General features: G+C 38.4%; 2 protein-coding genes across 2 annotated transcripts in view; one reads left to right on the top strand and one right to left on the bottom strand.

Moving 5' to 3' along the window:
• The window catches only part of URGCP (upregulator of cell proliferation), a 97821-nt gene that overhangs the window by 53203 nt on the left and 27060 nt on the right, over positions 1-17558 (bottom strand). The gene's annotated exons all lie outside the window — the stretch shown is intronic.
• On the top strand, positions 12648-13145 carry LOC133096718 (ADP-ribosylation factor 4-like). The gene has a single exon (XM_061198343.1). The coding sequence runs from the start codon at positions 12648-12650 to the stop codon at positions 13113-13115; it is 468 nt and encodes a 155-aa protein (XP_061054326.1). The 3' UTR covers positions 13116-13145.

Below are 17558 nucleotides of genomic sequence, written 5' to 3'. Positions count from 1 at the left end.
TCTTCTAATCTGTGACAGTTCCTCAGTCTTTCCTTGCCTTTCATGACCTTGACATTTTTGAAGAGTACAGGTCAGGTATTTCGAAGAATGTCCTTCAATTTGGGTTTGCCTGATGTTATCTTGTAAGTAGACCGAGGTTACAAATTTTGGAGAATACCACAGAAATGTTGCTCAAATTTTTCCAGCTGTGACAATGGGAGCTCTTTCAGGTTGGCTCCTGTGTCCTTCTATGTGCTCCCATTTTTATCCTCTCATCACCATTGGTGTGTCACTGCTTCTAGGTCCTCTCAGCTGGCAGAACAAGGAAATGTGTGAATATTAAGTCATATATACACACATCTGTATTTAAAAATCTATCTGTACAGATATATATTTTTTCAGCTGAAAACAAGAAATGTTGGCAAGGATGTGGAGAAATTGGAACTTTTGTGCATTTATAGTGGAAGTATAAAATGGTGCAGTCATTGTGGAAAAAGTATGGCTGTTCTCAAAATATTAAACATAGACTTAACATTTGATCTAGCCATTTTCCTTCTGGGTATATAACTAAAAAAACTGAAAAGATGAACTCAAGCAATTGTCTGTAATCAATCTTCATAGAAGCATTGTTCACAATAGCCAAAAGGTGGAAACAACCCAAATGTCCATCAATGGATGAATGGATAAACAAAATGTGGTATATACAGTCTTTAAAAAAGAATGAAATTCTGATACATGCTACAGTGTAGATATACCTTGAAGACATTATGCTAAGTGAAATAAGCCAAACAAAAAAAATACAAATATTGTATGCATCCACTTATATGAGGAAGCTTGAAGAGTTTAAAAACATAAAGAAATGAAGTAGAACAGAGATTATCAGGGGCTGGGGGAGGGAGAATGGGGGGGGTGTATTGTTTAATAGGTGCAGAGTTTCAGTTTGGGATTATGAAAAATTTCTGGAAATTGATACTGGTGATGCTTGCACAACAATGTGAAGTACTGTTTCCACTGTACTGTATACTTAAAAAGTATTAAAATAGAACTTTTATGTTATGTATTTTTACCACATTAAAAATGCATATTAAAAAAAGGTCAAACTAATACCTTAGAATCTAATCCAGGGACTTCTCTGGTGATCCAGTGGTTAAGAATCTGCTTTCCAATGCAGAGGACGCAGGTTTGATCCCTGGTCGGGGTACTAAGATCCCACATGCCGTGGGACAACTAAGCCCTCACGCCGCAACTACTGAGCCCGCATGCTCTGGAGCCCACACACCGCAACTAGAGAAGCCCATGCATCATAACAAAGAGGGTGTGCGCGGCCATGAAGCAAAGAGCCAGCGCAGCTAAAAATTAAAAAAAAAAAAAAAAAAAGAATCTAATCCACTACAACAGCATAGAATTTTTCCTTTGTGTATCTGTAACTTCTTTCTCTGACAGTAAGAAACATGACTCTCGTTATCATAATATATATATATTTACCTATTTGTCATATATTTAAAGTAGTTTTAGAATTGCTAACCCATTTCCTGTGGGTTATAGGATGTGAGAAATAAATTTAACAACCCAAGTCAGTGTTTATGTATTATACAGTTCTTTTTATTATTAGCCTTACAATATTCAGTCAGAACACTGTTGTTCAAAGTTATATAGGTTAGCTCTCTTCTACCCTTTTCAAGTGTGGAATGTCATACATTTATAATACAGTTAGATTCATTTGTCATACTCTGCTTTCCATCTTGGGTTTCCCCAATAGCACTGTTTCCCCAACAGACAAAGAACAATAAGTGCTGGTGAGGGTATGGAGAAATCAGAACCCTCATACACTGCTTGTGGGAATGTAAAATGGTGCAGCCACTTGGGAAACAGTTTGACAGTTCCACAAAAAATTAAACACAGAGTCACCATAGGACCTAGCAATTATAGTTTTAGAGAAATAAATTTCTACTCAAAAGAAATAAAATCATAAATCCCCACCAAAACTTATAGACTAATGTCCATAGTACCATTATTCATAATAGCCAAAAAGTGGGAAAAAAACAAATTTCCATCACTGATAAACTATATATACATATATATAAATTTGGCCATAAAAAGGAATGGAGTACTCATACATGCTACAAAATGGATGAACCTTAAAAACATTATGATAAGTAAAAGAAACTAGAGACGAAAGGCCACATATTTTATGATCCATTTATATGAAATATCCAGAATAGGCAAATCCATAGAGACAGGAAATAGATCAGTTGCAAAGGGCTGGTGGGGGGTTGACAGTGACTTCTAGTGGGTCTGTGGTTTCTTTTGGGGCTGATGAAAATGTTCTGGAATTACTAGAGGTTATGTTTGCATAATCTTGTAAGTATACTAAAAACAATGGAATCGTATACTTTTAAGTGTTGAATTTTACAGTATGTGAATTTTATATCAATTTTTTAAATTAACCATATATATGTCTATAAAGTCATTCTCAAAATGTTTCGGATTAAAACAATATGGACCACATCTCTGACCACAATGTAATTAAATTAGAAATTAATAAGACAACTTAATAATATTTCTATGTTTAGAAATTAAACTCACTGCTTTTTTTTTTAATTAATTAATTTATTTATTTATTATTTTTGGCTGTGTTGGGTCTTCGTTTCTGTGCGAGGGCTTTCTCTAGTTACGGCAAGCGGGGGCCACTCTTCATCGCGGTGCGCAGGCCTCCCACCATCGCGGCCTCTCTTGTTGCGGAGCACAGGCTCCAGACGCGCAGGCTCAGTAGTTGTGGCTCACGGGCCCAGTTGCTCCGCGGCATGTGGGATCTTCCCAGACCAGGGCTCGAACCCGTGTCCCCTGCATTGGCAGGCAGATTCTCAACCACTGTTGCCACCAGGGAAGCCCAAGAAACTCACTTCTTTTAATTGAGGTGTTTCTTTTTGAAGTTAGTTTCTGGTGTACACAAAAGTGATTCAGATATATATTCTTTTTTATAGTCTTTTCCATTATAATTTACCACAAGATATTGAATATAGTTCCCTGTGCTATACAGTAGGACCTTGTTGTTTATCTATTTTATATATAGTAGTTTGTATCTCCTAATCCCAAACTCCTGATTCCCTCCCCCCACCACCCCACTTTTCCTGTTGGTAACCACGTTTGTTTTCTATGTCTGTAAGTCTGTTTCTGTTTTGTAAATAAGTTTATTTGTATCATATTTTAGATTCCACATATAAGTGATATCACATGATATTTGTTTTTCTCTCTCTTACTTCACTTACTATGATAATCTCTAAGTCCATCCATGATGCTGCAAATGGCATTATTTCATTCTTTCTTGTGGCTGAGTAATATTCCATTGTATATATGTACCACATCTTCTTTATCCATTCATCTGTCAATGGAAATTTAGGTTGCTTCCATGTCTTGGCTTTTATAAATAGTGCTGCTATGAACACTGGGGTGCATGTATTTAAGAAACTCACTTTTAAATAAAGTTTGCATCAAAAAGAAATTATTATGGAAAATATAATATATTGAATTAAAAAAGAGAATGTAAAAATCTATTGATACCCTGTTTTAAGAAACAGAGTTCAAAAGAATTACCATAATAATCTGAAAATAAAGGGATAGGAAAATATAAGCCAGACAAATGCTAACAACAACAACAAAAAAAATAGGTATGTTATTTAAGGTGAGAAGCATTAAGAGGGACAAAGAGGAATATATAGTATTGATAAAAGTTACAACTTGTATGCACCTAACTACACTGGAAGAAATTTTTAAAAATTATAAACTGCTGTCTTAAATTTTATCTCAATGCATATAAAAACCAATGGATTATTTTAGGGTAAGTTAATAAAATTGTCTCACAAAAAGAGAAAACCTGAATAGGCCAACAAGTATGGAATAATTTGAAAATATTTTAACCCTAAAAATGATACCAGCTCAGCACTTTATGGAAGAGCTTTTACTACATCATTTTATTGTGAGACCATTCTCTTACATTATGATCAGAGAATGAGAACAGAGGAGAAAAAATGATGGAAATCTTTCAAACTATTCTTTGATGATAGTGTAACCTTTAATTTCAAAATCAGACAAAAATAGTACAAACAATGAAAACCGGACACCAGACTTGTGAGCTTAAATGCAAAAATCCTAAGTGAAATCTAGCAATCTATTCTAAAAGAGTAACACATCATGACCAAGCAGGTTTTTCCTAAGCATTCAGGGATGATTAAACATTATCTCAATGTAACAATCTACCTTAACTTTAGCTACATCCCACAAACTTTGAAATATTGTGTTTTTATTACTGGTCAGTTAAAAATAATTTTGAGTTTTGATTTTTCCTTGTGCATTATTTAGAACTGTGTTAACTTCCAAATATTTGGGCTTTTCAAGTTTAACTTTATAATGGTAAAAAAACACAGTCTGTTAGAACTCAGACTTCTGAATTTTATTGTTTGATGGCCCAGACCAGAGTCTGTCTGTCTGTTCAGACTGCTATAACAAAATACCATCAGCTGGGTACCTTATAAACAGATATTTATTTCTCACAGCTCCAGAGGCTGCAAAGTCCAAGATCAAGTCTTCAGCAAGGCCCCATTCTGGTGAAGGCCCTCTTCCTGGTTCACAGCCAGTGCCTTCTCACTGTGTCCTCACATGATGGAAGGGGCTAGGAAGCTCTCTGGGGTATCTCCTTATAAGAGCACTAATCTCATTCACGAGGGTTCCACCATTATGACTTAAGCACCTTCAAAAGGCTCCAAGTCCCATCACCATTATATTGGGCTTCAACATATGAATATGTGAGGGATACAAATATTCAGACCACAGAGTGGTCTATCTCAGTGAATGTTTCCTGTGCACTTGAAAAGATGTGTATTCTGCAGTTATTGGGTGAAGCGTTCTATAAATGTCAATTAAGTCAAAGACATTGGTGGTGGCGTTCAAGTCTTGAATTGTACCTGACTTTTTGCCTAGCTGTTCTGTCAGCTACTGAAAGAGGGGAGTTAAAATCTTCAACCCTTGTTGTGGATATGCCCATTTTTCCTTTCATTTCTGTTAGTTTTTGCTTTATATATTTTGAAGTTCAATTATTAGGAGCATAGACATTTATCATTGTTATAGCTTCCTGACAAATTAATCCTTTTTCCACTATTAAATGCTCTGCTTTAATTCTGGAAATACTGAAGTGTGGATACTCCAGCCTTCATATGTTTAGAGTTTGCATGATATATCTTTCCCATCCATTTGCTTTCAACTCCCTGTGCGTTTTTATAAAACTATAGCTTTATTGAAGTATAACTGACATACAATAAATAAACTGCACATAAAGTATGTAATTTCATGTTTTGATATATGCATAAACACACAAAACCACCACAATCAAGATAATGAACATATCACCTCCAAAGTTTCCCCATGTCCCTAGTAATCCTTCCCTCTTCCCTCTCCCCCATCTTCTTCAAGCATTAACCTGCTATCACTATAGTTTATTTTGCATTTCCTAGAATTCTGTATAAATTGAATCATTTTCATATAAATGAAAGCAGATTTCTTGAGCCAAAAAGACAAGAAGCCAATAGTTACTGAGGTCCATAGGAAGGCTGGGTGCTACCTCCAGAATATCCTCCACGCAATGGGCTCGATGCAGCCTAGGCCCCAGGTCTCAGCTATCCACTGAGAATCTGGGAGGAGTTTATATACAGTTTGGGGATTCACCCCCTCAGCATGGCCCTACCCCAGGATTTCTCCATGATTTCTGGACTTCTGTCCATTGACACTTCAGCTTTCAGCTTCCCTACAGGCAAAGAGCCAGGGTAATGTAAACCCTGCCCTGGGCCGTTCAAGGGTAGACTTCCCTCCAACTTCTACCTGCTTTTGTTTGTCTCCAGGGCCTTCAAATAATTTTTTTGAATTTTCCCCATATTTTGTAATTATTATCTGTGGGAGGGTTTTGGTTCAATCAAGCTACGATGTCAATTACCAGAAGTCACTCCCATCTGAACATTTGATTCACGGGCATACCTCAGAGATATAGCAGGCTTGGTTCCAGACCACAGCAATAAAGTGAATATTGCAATAAAGTGAGTCACACAAATTTTTTAGCTTCTCAGTGCATATAAAAGTTATGTTTACTATACTATAGTCTATCAAGTGTGCAGTAGCATTATGTTTTTTTAAAAAAACAATGTCCAGGGCTTCCCTGGTGGCGCAGTGGTTGAGAATCTGCCTGCTGATGCAGGGGACACGGGTTCGCGCCCTGGTCTGGGAAGATCCCACATGCCGCGGAGCAACTAGGCCCGTGCGCCACAGCTACTGAGCCTGCGCGTCTGGAGCCTGTGCTCTGCAACAAGAGAGGCCACGATAGTGAGAGGCCCGCGCACCGCGATGAAGAGTGACCCCCGCTTGCCGCAACTAGAGAAAGCCCTAGCACAGAAACGAAGACCCAACATAGCAATCAATCAATCAATCAATCAATCTTTAAAAATAAATAAATAAATAAATAAATAATATGCTTAAAAAAAAAAAAAATGTCCATACCTATATTAAAACATACTTTAGGGATTTCCCTGGTGGAGCAGTGGTTAAGAATCCACCTGCCAATGCGGGGGACACGGGTTCGATCCCTGGTCCAGGAAGATCCTACACGCCGTGGAGCAACTAAGCCTGTGTGCCACAACTACTGAAGCCCATGCGCCTAGAGCCTGTGCTCTGCAACAAGAGAAGCCACCACAATAAGAAGCCCATGCACTGCAACGAAGAGCAGCCCCTGCTCACCGCAACTAGAGAAAGCCCGTGTGCAGCAACGAAGACCCAATGCAGCCAAAAATAAATTAATTAATTAATTAATTTAAAAAATATAGCAAAGATGTCAATTCTAAAAACAAAACATACTATATTACTAAAAAATGCTAACCATCATCTGAGCCTTCAACAAGTCATAATCTTTTTGCTGGTGGAGGGTCTTGCCTTGGTGTTGGTGGCTGCTGACTGATCAGGGTGGTGGATGCTGAAGGCTGGGGTAGCTGTGGCCATTTCTTAAAATAAGACAACAACAAAGTCTGCCACATCGATTGACTCTTCCTTTCATGAACAATTTCTCTGTAGCATGCAATGCTGTTTGAGAGCACTTTATCCACAGTAGAACTTTTTTCAAAATTGGAATCATTCCTCTCAAACCCTGCTGCTGCTTTATCAACTAAGTTTATGCAACATTCTAAATCTTTTGTTGTCATTTCAACAATCTTCAGAGTCTTCACCACAAATAGACCCTACCTCAAAGAAGCATTTTCTTTGCTCATTCATAAGAAGCAACTCCTCATCTGTTAAAGTTTTATCATGAGATTGCAACAATTCAGTCACATCTTCAGGCTCCAGTTCTAATTCTAGTTCTCTTGCTGTTTATAACACATCCGCCGTTACTTCCTCCACTAAAGTCTTTAACCCCTCAAACTCATCATGAGGGTTAGAATCAAGTTCTTCCAAACCCCTGTTAATGTTGATATTCTGAGCTCTTCCCATGAATCACAAATGTTCTTAATGGCATCTAGAATGGTGAATCCTTTCCAGAAGGTTTGCAATTTACTTTACCCATATCTATCAGAGGAATTTCTATGGCAGCTATAGCCTTATGAAATGTACTTCTTAATAAGACTTGAAAGTCAAAATGACTCCTTGATCCATGGGCTGCAGGATGGATATTGTGTTAGCAGGCATGAAAATAATATGAATCTCATTATACATCTACACTAGAGTTCTTGGGTGACCAGGATGAGAAGTAATATTTTGAAAGAAATCATTTTTTCTGAGCTGTAGTTCTCAACAGTGGGCTTAAGATATTCAGTAGACCTGTTGTCAATAGACGTGCTGTCATGCAGGCTTTGTTGTTTTGTTTATAGGGCATAGGCAAAGTTGATTTAGCAAAATTCTTAAAGGCCCTAGGATTTTCAGAATGGTAAATAAGCATTGGGTTCAACCTAAAGTCACCAGCTGCATTAGCCCCCAACAAGAACATCAGCCTGTCCTTTGAAGCTTTGAAGCAGGAATTGACTTCTCCTCTCTAGCTTAAAAGTCCTAGATGGCAACTTCTTCCAATATAAGGCGGTTTCATCTACACTGATTCATTTGTTATTTAGTGTAGCCACCTTCATTAATTATCTTAGCTAGATCTTCTGGGTAAGATGCTGCAGCTTCTGCATCAGCACTTGCTGCCTTACCTTGCTCTTTGAAGTTATGAAGATGGCTTATTCTCTTAAATATCATGAACCAACCTCTGCTAGTTGCAACTTTTTCTTCTGCAGCTTCCTCACCTCTCTCAGCCTTCATAGAATTTAAGAGAGTCAGGACCTTGCTCTGGTTTAGTTGGCTTAAGGCGATGTTGTGGCTGATTTGATTTTCTATCCAGACCACTAAAACCATCTCCATATCAGCAATAAGGCTGTTTCATTCGTGTGTTCACTGGAGTAGCACTTTTAATTTCCTTCAAGAAAGTATCTCTTGGAGGAGGAGGAGGAGACAAGATGGCGGAGTAGAAGGACATGAGCTCACTTCTTCTTATGGAAACATCAAAATCACAATTGACTGCTGAACAACAATCAACAAAACAAATAAAAACACTGCAGCCTACCAGAAAAGATACCCTACATCCAAAAACAAAGAAGTCACAGGGACTTCCCTGGTGGTCCAGCAGTTGAGGACATGAGGAGGGGGAAGCGTAAGCTGGGACGAAGTGAGAGAGTGGCATGGACATATATACGCTACCAAATGTAAAATCGATAGCTAGTGGGAAGCAGCCACATAGCACAGGGAGATCAGCTCAGTGCTTTGTGACCACCTAGAGGGATGGGATAGGGAGGGTGGGAGGGAGACACAAGAGGGAGGAGATATGGGGATATATGTGTACATATAGCTGATTCACTTTGTTATACAGCAGAAACTAACACACCATGGTAGAGCAATTATACTCCAATAAAGATGTTAAAAAAAAAAAAAAAAGACTTTGTGCTCCCAATGCAGGGGGCTCAGGTTTGATCCCTGGTCAGGGAACTAGATCCTGCATGCCACAACTAAAAGATCCCACATGCTGCAACTAAAGATCCCGCACGCAGAAACGAAGATCCCGTGTGCTGCAACTAAGACACAGTGCAGCCAAATAAACAAATAAATAAATAATTTTTTTAAAAAAGAAGAAGCCACTAAGCAGTAGGAGGAGCAAGACTGCAATAAAATCAAACCCCATACACACTAGGTGGGCGACCCACAAACAGGAAAATAATTATACCACAGAAGTTCTCCTATAGGAGTGAAAGTTCTGAGCTCCACTTCAGGCTCTCCAGCCTGGGGGTCTGGCAATGGGAGGAGGAGCCCTCAGTGAGTCTGGCTTTGAAGGTGAGTGGGGTTTGACTGCAGGAATTCCACAGGACTGGGGGGAACAGAAACTCCACTCTTGGAGTGTGCACACAGGGTCTCATGTGCGCCAGGACCCAGGGAAAACAGCAGTGACATCATAAGAGACTGGGCCAGACCTACTTGCTAGTATTGGAGGGTCTGCTGCAGAGGTGGGGGGGGCTGCTGTGGCTCACTGTGGGGACAAGGCCACTAGCAGCAGTAGTTCTGGTGAGTACTCATTGGTGTGTGCCCTCTAGGAGGGTGCCATTTTCTCACCAAGACCTGGCCCCACCCAACAGCCTGAAGCCTCCAGGGCTGGGATGCCTCAAGCCAAACTACCAACAGGGTGAGAACACAGCCCCACGCATCAGCAGACAGGCTGCCTAAAGTCTTCCTGAGTACACAGCTGCCCAATAATGAACACACACCCAGACACGACCCTGCCCACCAGAGGGACCAGACCCAGCTCCATCCACCAGTGGGGAGCTACCAGTCCCTCCCACCAGGAAGCCTGCATAAGCCTCTTAGACAGCCTCATCCACCAGGGGGCAGACAGCAGAAGCTTGAAGAACTAAAACACTGCAGCCTGTGGAACAAATCCGCAATCACAAAAATGAGAAAAAATGAGATGACAGAGGAATATGTCCCAGATAAAGGAACAAGATAAAACCCCAAAAGAACAACTAAGTGAAGTGGAGATAGGCAATTTACCTGAAAAAAATTCAGAGTAATGATAGTAAAGATGATCCAAGATCTCAGAAAAAGAATGGAGGCACAGATCAAGAAGATGCAAGAAATGTTTAACAAAGACCTAGAAGAACTAAAGAAAAAACAAACAGAGATGAACAATACAATAACTGAAATGAATAATACACTAGAAGGAATCAATAGCAGAATAACAGAGGCAGAAGAACAGATAAGTGACATGGAAGGCAGCATGGTGGAAATCACTGCCACAGAACAGAATAAAGAGAAAAGAATGAAAAGAAATGAGAGCAGTCTAAGAGACCTCTGGGAAAACATGAAATGCACCAACATTTGCATTATAGGGGTCCCAGAAGGAGAAGAGAGAGAGAAAGGGCCTGAGAAAATATTTGAACAGATAATAGCTGAAAACTTCCCTAACATGGGAAAGGAAACAGTCACCCAAGTCCAGGAAGTGCAGAGAGTCCCAGGCAGGATAAACCCAAGGAGGAACACACTGAGACAGACAGTAATCAAACTGACAAAAATTAAAGGCAAAGAAAAAATATTAAAAGCAACAAGGGAAAAGCACCAAACAATATACAAGGGAACTCCCATAAGGTTGTCAGGTGATTTCTCAGCAGAAACTCTGCAGGCCAGAAGGGAGTGGCACAATATACCAAGAATACTCTACCCAACAGGGCTGTCATTCAGATTCAACATAGAAATCAAAAGCTTTACAGACAAGCAAAAGCTAAGAGAATTCAGCACCACCATCCAGCTTTGCAACAAGTGCTAAAGGAACTTCTCTAGGTGGAAAAGAAAAGACCACAACTAGAAACAAGAAAATTATGAATGAAAAGCTCACTGGTAAAGGCAAACATACAGTAAAGGTAGGAAATCATCTGCACACAAATATGATATCAAAATCAGCAATTGTGAGAAGAGGAGAGCACAAATGCAGGATATTGGAAATGCATTTGAAATGAAAAGACTAGCAACTTAAAATGATCTATATTGTTGTTTATATACAGACGTCTATATCAAAACCTCATGGGAACAGCAAACTGAAAATCTACAATAGATACGCACACAAAAAAGAAAAAGCAATCCAAACACAACACTAAAGTTAGTTATCGAATCACAAGAGAAGAGAATGAAAGAGGAAGGGAAGAAAAAACACAAAAACAAATCCAAAACAATTAACAAAATGGCAATAAGAACATACATATTGATAATTACCTTAAACGTAAATGGATTAAATGCTCCAACCAAAAGACATAGACTGGCTGAATGGATACAAAAACAAGACCCGTACATATGCTGTTTATAAGAGACCCACTTTAGATCAAGGGACACATACAGACTGAAAGTGAGGGGGTGGAAAAATGTATTCCATGCCAATGGAAATCAAAAGAAACCTGGAGTAGCAATACTCATATCAGACAAAATAGACTTTAAAATAAAGACTGTTACAAGAGACAAAAAGGACACTACATAATGATCTAGAAATCAATCCAAGAAGATATAACAATTGGAAATATATATGCACCCAACATAGGAGCACCTTAATTTATAAGGCAAATACTAACAACCATAAAAGGAGAAATCAACAGTAACAATATATATAATAGTGGAGGACTCTAACACCCTACTTTCCTCAATGGACAGATGATTCAGACAGAAAATCAATAAGGAAACACAGGCCTTAAATGACACATTAGACCAGATGGACTAAATGGATATTTATAGAGCATTCCATCCAAAACAGCAGAATACACATTCTTCTCAAGTGTATGTGTAACATTCTCCAGGATTGATCACATGCTGGGCCACAAAGTGAGCTTCAGTAAATTTAAGAAAATTGAAATCATATCAATCATCTTTTTCCGACCACAACGCTATAATATTAGAAATCAACTACAAGAAAAAACTGTAAAGAAACTGAGTCTTAGCCTAGGAAGCTTTACTTGTTCACTTCCGATACTAAGCCTATTAAATATTTTTTAAGGATAAAAGGAATCTTTAATAAAATCATTATAAGGCTCAAACAGAAATTTAGAGTTCAGAGAGAAAACTACCATGTATGGCAACAAAGCTGAAAGAATTTTTAGCAACAGAAACATAACTGGAGTGCCAGAAAAAGAGTTCAAAAGCTTTTTTCTTTCATGAAATGATCAGACATGGGCAAATAGATTTATGTACCAAGAGGTTCATCAAGGTATTTTGTATAATTGCAAAATCACTGGAAACAACCTAACTTTTTAAAACTAGGGGAGGGGGAGGGGGTGGCGGTGACGCGATTCTTTCCACGTTGGAGGGGCCGGGCTGCTGCCGGAGTCGCCGTGGCTGCCATGTGACATGGCACAGCTGAAGATTTAACACCAGAGCCAGAGCTGCCCCGCCAGTCGTCGAGCAGGTCATCACCCCACTAATTCCTGTCCTGGAGGGCAGCTCCAGCCTACACACCGGTTAGCGGGCTGTGCTTGCCACCCTCAGCTCCTCTTTCCTCCCTGAGTTTGCCAGCAGCGTGAAAGAAGGCCCAGGGACTCCCTAAACCCCTTCTGCTCCTGCCCATCGCAAGTGCCACTACCACCATGGGCCTCACCTTCTTCTCCCTCTTCTCCCATCTCTTCGGCAGGAAGCAGATGTGTATTTTGATGGTTGGATTGGATGCTGCTGGCAAGATGACCATTCTGTATAAACTGAAGTTAGGAGAGATAGTCACCACCATTCCTACCACTGGTTTTAATGTGGAAACAGTAGAATATAAGAACATTTGTTTCACAGTATGGGATGTTGATGGTCAAGGTAAAATTAGGCCTCTCTGGAGGCATTACTTCCAAAATACCCAGGGTCTTATTTTTGTGGTAGATAGCAATGATCGTGAAAGAATTCAGGAAGGAAGAGAAGAGCTGCAGAAAATGCTTCAGGAGGATGAGTTGCGAGATGCAGCGTGGCTGCTTTTTGCAAACAAACAGGATTTGCCAAATGCTACGGCCATTAGGGAAATGACGGATAAATTAGGTCTTCAGTCTCTTCGTAACAGAACATGGTATGTTTAAGCCACTTGTGCTACACAAGGAACCGGTCTGCATGAGGGACTTGAGTGGCTGTCAAATGAACTTTCAAAACGTTAAATGAAACTAGATAGTTAACCAAGGACACATTTGATAGAACTGGTCTAGGCTTGTTACAACAAAATTAGTTTGCATCTTGGTTATTAAACAGTATCTGGGACTGGTTTGGGCAGAATATTACAGCATTTAAACTTATTTTGTTGCCAGTTATTGTTTACCAAGTATAATGTTGCCATTTAGCAATATGCTTGGTTTTAAAGAGATTCTCCTTAACTTGGGGAAAAAAAAGTGTCCTCTTTTAATTTTACTTCCCTTAAACCTAAACGCCTGGACATAGCTAATGTGACACCTTTAAATCAATCCATTTTGAATGTTTTTCTGAGCCCACAGCAAATAATGTTTTAAAGTTATCCCCTTGCTACTTTATTGATACCTTTATCATTCCTGGGACAGTCTGCTGATTTAAAAAATGTAGCATTCCATTTGTATTTATTTTTCTCCCTTGCCAAAAAGATTTTTTAGTACTGCTTGTACCAGCCAGGGAAATGCTCCAAAACACTATTCAGATCTTTTGCACTGAGGAACTTATATTTTCCCCCCATTATTGACTCCTGGCTTCCATCAGCCAAGCTTACCTTGGTGTGGTTTGGATTTGATAGCTAATTAATTCTGTGCTAGCTGCAAAGAGTTCATATTGAGATGATTTTTAATACTCAGCAGATTGTCTTCCTTTATATTGTATCTTTTTTTTTTTTTTTAATTAATTTATTTATTTTTTGGCTGTGTTGGGTCTTCGTTTCTGTGCGAGGGCTTTCTCTAGTTGCGGCAAGCGGGGGCCACTCTTCATCGGAATATTATTTGGCAATTTAAAAAAAGTATGACACATGCTACAACATGGATGAAGCTTGAAAACATGCTAAATGAATTAATCCAGTCACAAAAGACCATATATTGTATAATTCCATTTATATGAAATGGCCAGAATAGGTAAATAGAGAGAGATAGAAAGATTAGTGGTTGTCCAGGACTGAGGGTGGTGGTTATGAGTAAATGGGGGGATACTTGCTAATTGGGGTTTCTTTTTTGGAGTCATGAAAATGTTCTAAAATTGGTTGTGGTAATTTTCATAATCTTGTGAATATACTAAAAACCACTGAATTGTACACATTAATGCATTAATTGCATGGTGTGAGAAATGTCTCTCAATAAGCTGCTTTAAAAAGTACATAGGTTTATATAGAAAAAATCTGGAAAGATATTAAAAAGGTTAACATTTTCATGCAAAAGAATTAGATGATTTGTTTTACTTATTTTCTAATTTTTCTATAGTAATCACATATTAGTTGCATATTAAACAAAAGAAAAAAAGAAAGTATTCTTTGCATTCACAACTTGGCTAACTGGTGCAAGAGGCCTCGCTTTCAGCCTATCTTGGATTTTGACATGCCTCCCTCACTAAGCGTAATCATTTCTAGCTTTTGACTTAAAGTGAGAGACATGCAACTCCTTCTTTCACTTGAACACTTAGAGGCCATTTAGGTTATTAATTGGCCAATTTCAATATTGTTTTGCCTCAGGGAATAGAGAGGCCTGAGGAGAGGGACAGAGATGACGGTACAGCTGATAAGTCAAGCAGTCAGAACACACACAACATTCATTGATTAAGTTCACCGTCTTATATGGGAGTGGTTTGCGGCACCGCAAAACAATTAAAATAGTAATATCAAAGATCGCTGATCACAGGTTACCATAACAAATATAATTCATCTTTTTAATAACTGCATAATAAATAATCCATAGTAAAGAGGTACAAACATTCTATTGATTGGCATTCAAGTAGCTTTCAGTTGTTAATTGTGTATATATTTATGCCCCTAGAAACATGCCTGTGGAAAATATGTGTTTGTTTGTGTGTTTGTGTATGCTTTATTTCCACAAGATATATCCCCCAAAATGAAATTTCAAAGAACATGTGTATTTTTCATCTTAATGTCTATTTTCAGGCTTTTCTTCCCAAAGAATGGAGCAATCCACACTCCCATCAGAAGCATCTGAGGCCCTGCTCTGAAGTATTATGGTTATTGGCTAAATGAAAAAGAATATCCCTTTGTTGTTTTCAATTTCATTTTCCGTGATCACCAGTGAGGCTGGGAATCTTTTCAAACTGTCTTTAGTCATTGGATTTCCTCCAATGTAAATTGTTATTCATATCTTTCACCTGCTTTTTCCATTGGGCCTTTTCCTTATCAATTTTTATAAACTCTGCATATTTTTAAGGAGAAGGAATAAAAACACTGGTGAACAAGGATCTTATAATTTTGAAAAATAGTATTTCTTCCAAAAGGGCAAGGCCTTAAGCAATAGAGAGATTTCTACTTCCTTCTGGACCTCTGCTCCTGATAATTCATTTTTTGTAATTCCAGTGCTTAAAGTCTGTTTTGATTATCTTTTGGTTTTGCTACTTCTCACCATGGTACCAGTTATCATGCTTTAAAAATTAACTAACTTGAGGCCTTAGATGACCACACTGTCCCCCACAGAGGATCTGCATTTGCTTCTGTTAAGCATCTGGAAGTATTATCAGTTTAGAATTATCTCCACCAAATTCAAGGTTTGAGGTCCCCCCCAGACCACCCAGTAGTACAAACCTAGGTTGAAATTTAGAAGAGTTACTTCATGTTGCCACTTAATCTAGGGCCATAGCACTTCGGGATACAAATGTATTTAGACTCTAGTACAGGTCTTGGATTTGATTTTTGAGCCCATTACTTACAAGGCTGTCAAAACTGTCAAGACGAAAGGTTAAGTTTGCTGTGATCATGGGCTCAATTGTCTTTTTTTTTTTTTTTTTTTTTACTGTGATGAAATACACATAAAATTTACCATATTAACTATTTTTAAGTGTACAGTTCAATGGTGTTAAGTATATTCATATTGTTGTGCCACCATCACCATGACCCATCTCCAGAACTCTTTTCATCTTGCAAGACTGAAATTCTGTACTAATTAAACAATAACTCCCCATTCCACCCTCCCCCTAGCTGCTGGCAACCATCATTCTACTTTCTGTCTCTATGATTTTGTCTATTCTAAGTACTTCATATAAGTAGAATCATACATTATTTGTCTTTTTGTGATTGGCTTATTTCACTTAGCATAATGTCCTCAAGTTTCATCCATTTTGTAGTATATGTCAGAATTTTCTTCCTTTTTAAGGTTGAATACTATTCCATTGAATGCATATACCACATTTTGCTTATCCATTCATCCACCACTGTACACTTAGCTGGTTTCGACCTCTTGAGTATTGTGAGTAACGTTGCTATAAACATGCGTGTACAAATATTTCTTCCAGACCCTCTTTCAATTATTTTGAGTAAATACCCAGAAGTGGAATTGCTGGATTAAATGGTAAGTCTATGTTTAATTCTTTGAGGAACCACCATTCTCTTTTCCCCAGTGGTTGTACCATTTTACATTCTCACCACCAGTGCACAATTCCAATTTTTCCTCATCCTCACTGACACTTGTTATTTACTGTTTTTTTGATAGCAGTCATTCTAACAGGTGCGAGGGGGTATCTCACTTTAGTTTCAATTTGCATTTGCTGAATAACTAGTGATGTTGAACATCTTTTCATGTGCTTATCAGCCATTTGTGTATCTTCCTTAGAGAAATGCCTATTCAAGTCCTTTGCCCACTTTTTAATCAGGTTGTTTGTTCCCTTGTTTAGTTTCAGGAGTTCTTTATATATTCATATTAATCTCTGATTAATATTTGATTTTCAAATATTTTCTCCCATTTTGGAGTTTCCTTTTTACTTTGTTGATGTCTTTTGATGCACAAAGTTTTTAAATTTTCATGAAATCCAATTTGTCTATTTTTATTTTTTTGTTGTTGTGTTTGTGATTTTTTGGTGTCATACCCAATAAATCAATGCCAGATCCAATGTCATGAAGCTTTTGCCCTATATTCTAAGAGTTGTATAGTTTTAGGTCTTATATTTAGGTCATGGATCCATTTTGAATTGCTGTAGGTTGAATTGTGTTCCCCCCAAATTCATATTTAAGCCCTAACCCCCAATGTGAGCGTATTTGGAGATGGATCTTTAAGAGGTAATTAAGGTTAAATGAGGTCATAAGGGTGGGCTCCTAATCCTACAGGATTAATGACCTTATAAGAAGAGGAAAAGAAATCAGAGTGCCCCCTCCACCCTCTCTCCATATGTACTGAGGAAAGGCCAGATGAGCACACAGCAAAAGGCAGTCATCTGCAATGCAGGAGGAAGGCCTTCACCAGACACCAACTCTATTGACACCTTAATCTTGGACTTCCCAGGCTCCAGAAGTGTGAGAAAATTAAATTTACATTGTTTAGCTACCCAGTCTGTAGTATTTTGATACAGCAGCACAAGCTCATACATGAGCT

The sequence above is a fragment of the Eubalaena glacialis genome, chromosome 8 (genome assembly GCF_028564815.1).
Source record: "Eubalaena glacialis isolate mEubGla1 chromosome 8, mEubGla1.1.hap2.+ XY, whole genome shotgun sequence".
Taxonomy (NCBI): Eukaryota; Metazoa; Chordata; class Mammalia; order Artiodactyla; family Balaenidae; genus Eubalaena; species Eubalaena glacialis.
The sequence above is the reverse complement of the archived record's forward strand: the minus strand, read 5'-3'. Positions and strand labels throughout refer to the sequence as shown.